The 10,000-nt window shown below is 49.7% G+C and overlaps 1 protein-coding gene across 1 annotated transcript in view; it reads left to right on the top strand.

Moving 5' to 3' along the window:
* Nucleotides 1–10,000, top strand: part of arhgap36 (Rho GTPase activating protein 36) — a 24,009-nt gene that overhangs the window by 4,089 nt on the left and 9,920 nt on the right. Inside the window, exons 2-5 of the mRNA XM_030337539.1 lie at nucleotides 2,285–2,441; nucleotides 3,757–3,825; nucleotides 8,558–8,832; nucleotides 9,897–10,000. The exon at nucleotides 9,897–10,000 is cut by the window's right edge and continues 116 nt beyond it. Coding sequence (XP_030193399.1) covers nucleotides 2,306–2,441; nucleotides 3,757–3,825; nucleotides 8,558–8,832; nucleotides 9,897–10,000 — 584 coding nt within the window. The 5' untranslated portion in view covers nucleotides 2,285–2,305. The remainder of the gene's footprint in view (nucleotides 1–2,284; nucleotides 2,442–3,756; nucleotides 3,826–8,557; nucleotides 8,833–9,896) is intronic.

Genomic DNA, 10,000 nt, shown 5'->3' with positions numbered 1-10,000 from the left:
GAGAGAGAGAGAGAGAGAGAGAGAGAGAGAGAGAGAGAGAGAGAGAGAGAGAGAGAGAGAGAGAGAGAGAGAGATTCTGCACATTCTCTCTGCATCTGTTCATCAGCGTCTTTCATCTTCTATGGACCACCGTTGCCCCTAACCTCTTTATCTGGGCCCCTGGCTGTCACAAGACACTGTGTGTGTGTGTGTGTGTGTGTGTGTGAGGCCCTAGTTACCACATAGTGAATATGCACAACCGATGTAGCAGAAGCTCTATCTCTTGCTCTCAAACTAGTATTAAACGAGTATTGTTATCGTCAATTTGTTAAAGCAATATCCATAAAACCCGTTTGTGATGAGGCCCTGTGATGAGGCGTTGTATTCGATGCCGCTTTTTTTCCACCCTCGGCCTATTTCAATTTGTAAAAAAACTGTAAAACATCAAGAGTGAAAAACCTACGCAAAACAAACGCTTAGAAACCACCGAATGGACCACCTGCAGCCGCGTGGAGCAGAGTCAGCTGCCCTTCTACAGCCCTTAATCACAGCCCCCGTCTGGAAGGGGTTTTACAGGCCCCACAATGCACCACACCCCTGGACCCATGCGGTGGCCGTAGCGAGTCGGCCGGCGACATCACAGCGGGGTTGTGCCCTCACGCCCAAACACGTGACGTCGACTTTTGAGCGGTTGTCATGACGACGTGACGGTGACGGAAGCCGGCGTGCGTTCTGAAACGGTGTGGGAGTGCTAGAAAACAGCGGGATAGGAATGTGGGAGTGTAAGGGAGGAGAGGTGAGGGAGGGGGAGAAAGGGTGAGGAGGAGAGGTGAGGAGGGGGAGGAGGAGAGGAGGAGAGGGAGGAGGAGAGGGTAAGGGAGGAGTGAAATGGTGAGGACAGGGAGGAGTAGAGGTTAAGAGGGGTGAGGACAGGAGAGGAGATGGTGAGAGTAGAGGCCCTGGTGTGTTAACCTTTGGTCTCTCTGTCTCTCTCAGTCAAACCAACACCCAACAACAGAAGGGAACACACTGCAACACACTGAATAAAGGTCATTGTCTTCTGTTTTTGTTTTGTTTATCCTAATTTTACCAGACCTGAGACGAGACATTGTCTTGTATCAAAGCGAGATAAAACTGGCACTGTCCTGTAAACTAGGACATTAGGATAAACAAAACAAGACGTGGTATACCATTGTTTCAGTACCCTTGAATCCTATTTAACAAGACACATCCCCCAGTTAGTTTACTCAGCTCCGCGGCCGTGTTTGTCTTTAGCAGCGCTGTCCTGGGACATCTCTTGTGTCGCCGGCTTCGCTCGGCAGCCTATTTAAATAAATAAACCTACACTTCTGTTGGTATTTTTCCTCCGGGTGCCGTTGCTGCGGAGTTCACAGACACAATCAAGCTCCGAGTAGAATAATAGACATCTGAGTAGAACAAACGGAAGCAGACACACTGGCGTCCCGTATCGCGAATTTATCAAATAGGAAAATAAACCCTGTTTTAAACACAAAATAAACATGAAACGATTATTAGGAAATAGAAAAAGGACAAAAATGGCTGCAGAACAAAAGCTTCTAATTGAATGAGAGTGGAACAATTGGGGGAGATGGGGGGGAGAGAGAGGGACAGAGAGAGGGAGATGATGGGAGAGAGTGGGAGGGAGAGAGAGGGACAGAGAGTGGGAGGGAGAGAGAGGGACAGAGAGTGGGAGAGAGAGTGGGAGAGTTGTGATGGAAGACAGGATGTTGATGTAAATTGGGGTTACGTCACCGTGTTGAAAGTGGGTGTTATTCTTAACTTAAGGACTTGATGGTTGGTTGATAAGATCTGTCTGCACGGCGTTCTCTCCGTCTGTCTTTCTGTCAGAGCATTTGTCTTGCTTTCTGTCCAATGTTTGCTCTTCAGTCAATTTAGTTCTTCCCTTCCATCCATCAACCCCTCGTTACCTCTCCTCCCTCACCTCCTCTTCTCTCCTCTCTTGCATCCATCCATCCATCCATATATGTATTCTCCTCCACCTTTTCACTCAACCCTCCCTCTCTCCCCCTTCCCTCTCTCCCCTCCCCTCCCTCTATCCCTCCCATCTCCCTTCTTCCCTCCCCCTCCCTATCGCCCCTCTTTCCCTCAATCAATCTCTCCCATCTCTCTCGTTCTCCTTGTCCCTCTCCCCCTGACCCTCTCCCTCCCTCCCTCCCTCCCTCCCTCCCTCCCTCCCTCCCTCCCTCCCACCCTCCCTCCACCCTCCGTCCCTCCACCCTCCGTCCACACACCCATCCCCTCCCCTGTGTGCTGCGCCCTGCAGGGTGACCAGACGTGGGCGGCCATGCTGGGGCAGAGCGTGCGGCTGCAGCCCGTCCCCATCCAGAGCCTGTCCGAGCTGGAGCGCGCCCGGCTGCAGGAGGTGGCCTACTGCCTTCTGGAGGAACGCGACCTGGACTTCAAGATAAGCATCCCCAGAGGTCAGAGGTCACAGTGTTTCTGTATACGGCTGTATAGAAGTGTGTCTCTGTATAGATATGCGTCTCTGTTCGTGTTTGACTCTACGCTGGGAATCCAGTGTTGTGATCACTAGAGTACCCTCAGGCTACAGATCAGTTGATCGGTGATTTCTGACTGATGTTTACATTCCATGCATGGTGTTGGGTATGTGTGTGTTTGTGTGTGTTTGTACGTCTGTCTGTGTGTGTTTTTCTATATGTGAGTGTTTGTGTGTGTGTTGTTCCCCCAGGCTATGAATGTATGTGCATGTGTGTGTGTTGTGGTCCCAGGCTTTGTTTATGTATGTGTGTGTGTACCTGTGTGTGCATGTCTCTGCAAAATTGTGTATGTGTTTGCGTGGGTGTGTGTGTGTGTGTGTGTGTGTGTGTGTGTGTGTGCGTGTGTTTGCGTGGTTGTGTGTGTGTGTGTGTGTGTGTGAATATCCCTTTCATCAATTCAACTGTGTCGTTCTCCCAGCATGCCTTCCCTCCTAGACTTGGCTTCCTCTCCCTAGAATGTTAACCTTCAACCTTTGGGTTATCTGCTGATTGTGGTCTGGTAAAGGAACAAGGAAATTAAATGTTACGGATTCGTAAGAGAGTTAAGCGTCTCTGTGTGTGTGTCTCTTTCTCATTCTTTTTCTCACAAACACACACTTCTCTATGTGTATATATAGCACTCTCTGTATCTCTAAATTCAGCCCAATAAAATCCAGAGTGCATTGTTGGCATGAGAAACCTTTATTTACATTGGCAAAGCACGCAGTAGAGTCTCTCCATTTCTCCCCCTCTCCCTCTCTCAACCTCTCTCCCCCTCTTTCCCTTTCTCTCCCTTGCTCCCCACTCTCTCCCCCTCTCTCTCTCTCTCGCTGGGATTTTGTCGTGACTAGGGTAGATGCTCCCTAATAGGCAGAGAAACAAACAGAAACACACACACACACACACACACACACACACACACACACACACACACACACACACACACACACACACACACACACACACATACACACGCACACGCACACACACACATTCACAATATATTGTACTCAGGGTTGATCTTAACGTTCCTCTGTGTTTTCAGAAGCCCTGTGTGTGTTTGCATGTGTGTGTGTGTAAGTGTGTGTGTGTGCATGTCTGTGTGAGTGTGTGTGTGTGTGTGTGCCTGTGTGTGTGTGTTTCTGTGTGTGTGTGTGTGTGTGTGTGTGTGTGTGTGTGTGTGTGTGTGTGTGTGTGTGTGTGTGTGTACATATAAACATGCATCACACATGGGTAACAGTATTTGGTTTTCTTACAGAGATACGGAAGAGGAGGAAATCACTAAGGAGGAAGTTGGACTCTTTCTCCAAGGAGAAGAAAGACAGAGGTGGGTCTGTCTGTCTGCCTGCATGTCTGTCTGTATGTCTGCCTGTCTGTATGTCTCTCTGGCGGCATGTGTGCTTGACAGTCTGCATTTTTTATACATCTTCCTGTGTGTGTATAAGAGTGTGCAGAGGTCCATGCAAGCGTCAAACACACATCCGTGAACGACTCATAGATCTCTTTAATAGCCTCAGCATTGAGTGTCTGCTTGCTTTTACCGTGAAGTCCGCACTACCTCCCCCAAGAAAGTCCCCCGGGACTCTTACTGTGTGAATCACATCGAGTGCCAGCAGCCATGCCGATCCCCTCTCCTCCATCCCATCGGCCACCACCGCTGACGTACAGAGGCTGTTAGACGTACAGAGGCTGTTAGACGTACAGAGGCTATCATCATCATCATCTGGTGGCTAGCCGCCGCGCGATGACACACTTGAATTAGCTTGTTTACAAAGCGCAACACGCAGCATATCATTGGGAGTCGGGGTCCTGGCTTAGCTTCTGGTAGTTTTAACAGCGGTACTCAATCTGCGGCCCGGGTGCCTCCCAGGGCTGTTGTTCAGACAGGGGTTCCGTGTGTATATTTTTTGCCGGGGGAAGCGAGGAGTGGGTGTTCTGTGTGCTCATTGGCTGCATGCGTGGAAGGAATGCACTGTGAGGTCACATCGGAGTTCAGCAATCTGTTCAAATGTAATTGGGATTACTTCAAAATCATTAGCAAATTATGTTTAGATTGAGATTTAGATGCATTGCATTGCATTCCAGTCCTCTCTTTCTTTCCCTCTCTCTCACTCTTGCCCTCTTTCTCCCACTGTCATCTGCCAAGCTGACTCTACCAGGTATCAAGAGATGTTCTGTTCTCACGGGTGATTAACTTTCTGTGTGTGCGTCTCTCCCTCTCTCTCTCTCTCTCTCTCTCTCTCTCTCTCTCTCTCTCGTTCTGTCGATTTATCTCTCGATTGCGCTCTCTCTCTCTCTTACACACATACGGTATACACCACAAGCACACACAACATTGCTTTGAACACACGCACGCACACACAAACACACACACTCACACACACACACACACACACACACACACACACACACACACACACACACACACACACACACACACACACACACACACACACACACACACACACGCATACACACATGCACACATTCCATGTCTTTCTGAATCTTGCAAATCCTCCCTTGCAGCCTCTTAGACAGAGAGACTTAGCTAAAGCAAAGTAAAGCTAACCCTGCTAATGAAAACTGGGACTGGCGGCTTCACGGCTAACGTCACGGCTAGCTTCATAACGTTGTCAGGGTAGCAGATTACGGTCAGAGGAATTACAAAATGGCATGTGTAGTTTCACTGTACTATTACTCAGATTACAAGGATTATTCACGTATCATCTGCATCCTGTTTGATTTACACACATTAGGTGTTCACGGGTTCCTTGCTCTTTCGTAGTTTGTGTGTTCCATCCTGGGACCATCGTTGCACTGTCGATGTTTCAAGCCTGTTTGTCAGTTTGTTCAGGGTTCAGGTTCATTGAAACAAAAGGCTAAAAATCAGCTAAGGTTAATTAGCTCTTTTTTTTTTAAGGTTATCTTGCCATTGTCATTTAGTTAGCTTGCTACTAGTTTCTAAATTCAATTGGCATGCGCCGCGACGACCGAACCGAAGCAGAGCATGTGATTCTTCTAATGACCCCAGAGGTTACTTATAGGAAGGTTTCATGTGTTTACTAGAAGATATCTGCCACGATTGTGCTGGACTCCAGACTCTATGATTTCCCTGTCCTCCTGTCAGAACTTTCTCCTTCATGGGAAGAAACTCCTTCCTCTGCTACATCAACAACAGTCTTGAAGATACGCCACAGGGGAGCTACGCTAAATATACGCTAACTCAAACTTTGGCAGTGTTCGGAGAGTTCCAGTCCCCAGGATCTCTGGAGAGAGGTTCAGCGAGCCCCTAAACAATGAGACAGTAGTCACGACAACGGCACGGCACAGCTGCTTCCTGTGTTTGACTAGCGACAGCAACTCGCTGCCAATATGGCTGAGGCAGCGTCGAGACAAAGGGTGCGAATAAAGTTTTATGGCGGGTCCGGAGGTCAGCAGATAATGGGGTGTGAGGCTTCACATGACACAGCGTGAGAGGACTAGCCGTGGGTTGTTTGCTTTGACTCTGTTGTTGAATTGTCCCTCTAAGAGGCCTGAGATATGAGGTGGATACAGGCTGGAGTGCGCTTGAATGTTCAGGAATTGAAAACCGAACGGGGGGCAGAGAGTAGGCAGAAAAACACACAATGGTAAACACACACGTCCACGACATAATTGATTTGATGCCAATTTTTAATGGGAAGTCAATGTTTCAAAATTCAACATTTTGATTCAGTGCAATGGCATCATACAAGAATTTGTATGAATTCTGTTTTTTTCTTTCACACACATATATTCTCATACATAGTGGTAGTGACAAAGCACTCATATGCTATCTTACAGGTAGAAAAGTATGTAAACAATTAAGATAACGTCTGGGAATGCAGTGCAGTAACATTAAAGCTACCTTCCACTACTTGAGTAAAAATACTTTTCACCTATAGCATAGAGAGTGAGAGTCCTGTGTATTGGACAGGTATAGCGAGGGGAGAGAGAGGAAGAGAGAGAGGGGAGAGAGGGAGAGAGAGAGATTTATAGTGGACTCAATCCCCTATCTCTTAGACCCAGAGCCATTTTGGGCAACTTTTCCTCCTTTCCAATTGTGAATGTGTGCATGCTACTGTGTGTGCCTTTGAGTGTGTGAGTATGTGGCTGTCATTATTTTAATCGGTGCTGCATGGTTTTTCCATGCCGTATAAAACATCCAATTTCCAAGTTGAGTAGCCATAAAAGGATAATGCGCTTGGGACTGACAATAAATAGCTCACCTATTTGCTATTTAGACATTTTGCAGACTCTTCTATCAAAAGCAACTCACAGTGATGAATTCAGATGATGTCATTGGGAGCCGTTGGGGGTTTTAGGGGTCATCTTGCTCCGTGATAACTACAGGTAGGCTGAGGAAACTGGGCCTCGAACCCAGAACCCTTGGGTTTGGGAGGCAAACACCCGAACCAGTGACTTTCCATCTAAGTACAACAGTCTGTCTGACCCCCGCCTGACAACACTATCTGGGGTCAAAGTTCACCGGGTCGGGGGGGAGGGAGTGGAGGTGAACGTGTCTTTAAAGCGGGCCCTACACTCCCAGCTTAGCGGCTTACAGCTAACATTTGGCCGCAGGGTGACACAAGGCCCTAACTGACCCAGGAGAGCACTCAGTGGGAGGAGAGGGAGACCCTGCTGATGCATGCAGGGCTGGGACAGACACTGAGCTGCCATCTCCGTGGCTCAGAATGCGCTCCTGGAACTAAAGATCACCGTCATGTAATCCGAAGTCCCAAAGCACCATTCCTACAGCCCGTCCTCAACCGCCGTCCTGTGTCTTCTTGACCAAACCTTCTGGAAGTTGTTATAAAGAAGAAGTACCAAGATGGCGGCTTCAAATGTGAGTGACATCCTGTTTGTCATCATGTACTCAGATGACAAAATCTCGAAATGCTTCTGTATCCGCCAGACAGAGATCTTTTCCGGAGTTTAGAAACGAAACTAAACTGAAATAAAGAACGAATGGATGAAATAATACACGCCTTGAAGCTTGTTCTGCTGTCGCTGCCTGTCTTATCCTCAGAACCCTAACAAACCACCTTGTAAATTAGCATGGTGAGCATCGTTAGCGTCAGGGTATGGTGGCTTCCCACGGCCATTAATCGGTACTGGCTGGCTCTAACTGGATTACGACCCGTTCCCTCCGTTTCCGCCTCTCATCCCTCGTCTCCCTAACCCCACCCAATCCCCCCCAACCACAGCCCACCCCCTCCTTCTGGGCGGGGGGGGGGGGGGGGGGGGGAAGATCCTCATTGTCTGGCGCCGCTGAAAGCCTCTGGTCCTCGTTAAGGGATCCTGCGTGTGGATGGCCAGGGCGTTCTAACATCGACGGGATCGCCCGGATTACAGCGGATTACGTTAGATAAGAAGCTACCCGGGGGTCAAGCCGATCACGCTGCCGGATTGCATTGGATGTGTTGACCAACTCGACCATGGACAACAGTTGGTGCTTAGTGCTTAGTAAGCTCATAGCGATGCCTAGAAAGAAATCAGAAATTAGATGGGATGGAGTGTGGGGGACATGTGGTGAGCCGGGCGTCTGCTACTCAACCCTGTTTTGATATCCTACTGCCAAGTGACACTATGCTGTCTTTGTTGTTCTCTCTCTCCCTTGGTCCTCCCTGCTTCTCCTCTCCCTTTGCTACTCTCTCCTCCTCCCTTCTTCCCCACCCTCTCCTCCTGCCTCCTCCCACCTCCTCCCTCCCATCACCCTCCTCTCATCCTCATCATACCCGTCGCCTTCCCCTCTTCTGCTCCGCTCTCCTCCCCTCTTTCCTTCTCCCTTCTCTCTCTTCCCCTCTCCCCGACTCTCCCTCATCCCTCCTCCCCTCTCCCAACCCTATCTCTTCCCTCTCCCCTTCTCCCCTCTCCACATCCTCTGTCTCCCTTCTTCCCTCCTCTCCTCTCTCCCCTCCAATCTCCCCTCCTCCCCTATCTCCGCCCTCTCTCTCCCTTCTCCCCATCCTCTCTCTCCCCTCTTCCATCCTCTCTCCCCCCCCCCCCCCCCCCTGTCCCCGCCTCCCTCCCGCCTCCAGAGTCCGCCCCCAAGGCGTTCGGCATCCCCCTCTCCCAGGTGATCGCCAACGACCGCGCCCACAAGCAGCGGCAGGACGCGCTGAAGGAGAGCCGGCGGGACTGCCTGGACCTGGAGGCGTCCGTCCTGCGCTTCAGGGCCGAGAAGAGACAGCTCTGCAACGGGGGCGGCCCCGGGGCCCTCTGCTCCGCGCCGGGGGCCGCCGGAGGAGGGGACCTCACCTGCAAGCCGCTGTCGCCCCGGTCCCGGGACGCCACCGGGCGCGTGCAGAGGAGGGTGAGAGAGATCACCGTATAAGGCTCAGTGCTGATCGTAGAGACCCGGGTTCGCTTCCTGCCCGTGGTCCCTTTAGTGCATATCATCTCCCATACCTTCCTAACTGTCTCACTCTACGATAAAGCATAAAAATGCATGAATAAACCCTTAGGAAAATACGTGGAGACATAGAGGCAGTGTGCAGAGAAACAGAATACGTTCTTACCTAGACATCGAATATATAGTGTTTCAAGAGCATTAGTGTTGCTCTTCATGCTGCGTGGCGCTAAGCGTCTGTGCCAAACCGCCTCTCAGAGAAGCTTCCAGAGAAGCCAACCAAATTCATGCAATAAAAAGGGAAAATTCGTTGGACGGTACACAGGCAACGGGAGCCAAGGAATTTGCCGCTCTTTAAACTCAAATTAACAGCTTTTACGATGTGCCGAGGTGTGCGGATCGCGCCATAGCGGTTGATTCCCAAGAAGGTCTATAGGGCAAAGAAACGTTTTGTTTGTTCGTTTATCCTTTGTGTTTTTTTAATAAACAACGGATAAAGAGGGATACTTTAAATCTGGAACAAGTGCAATTTCTTTTTTTTCAACTGTTCTTTCCATTCCTTCTACCCCCTCTCTCTGTCTCCTCATTTCCTGTCCAAATTAATTTCACAGTTCGTTTTTTTTTGTCATATTTGGCTCCGTTCAGCTCCCTCTCCTCATCCCTCATTTTCTCTTCGTCGTTCTCCTCCTCGTACACCATCATGGCCGCCAAACTTATCTTTTCTCTCTACTCCACAACCCAAAATGACCGTAGCCTATCATTTCTTTACGTTCTTTTTAGAAATCATACCATTCTCTTCACTTGTTAAATTGCCGCTTAAGTAAAGAGAGTTAAAGAGTGGTGCTTAATGATAATGAGACAGACACACTTTAAGGTGGTGAATAAAAACACAGAGCAGGGTCAAACTTGAGTATTTAACGTATTCTTCTTCCTCTCTCATCCTCCCGTTCCCTCCCTCCTGCCCCCTTTCTCCCCCACACCCCTCCCTCTCTCCCTCTCGCCCTCCCCCCTCTCCCTACATCCCTCAGGGCGGTCTCTCGGTGGACTCCATCTCTGACCTTGTAGAGAGCCAGTCCCGCCTGCTGGAGGCGCTGCAGCTCTCCCACCCGGCGGAGCTGGGCCTGAAGAAGTC

The sequence above is a fragment of the Gadus morhua genome, chromosome 17, assembly GCF_902167405.1.
Source record: "Gadus morhua chromosome 17, gadMor3.0, whole genome shotgun sequence".
In the NCBI taxonomy this organism is placed as follows: Eukaryota; Metazoa; Chordata; class Actinopteri; order Gadiformes; family Gadidae; genus Gadus; species Gadus morhua.
Note: the sequence above shows the minus strand (reverse complement) of the source record. Positions and strands in the feature narration are given on the sequence as shown.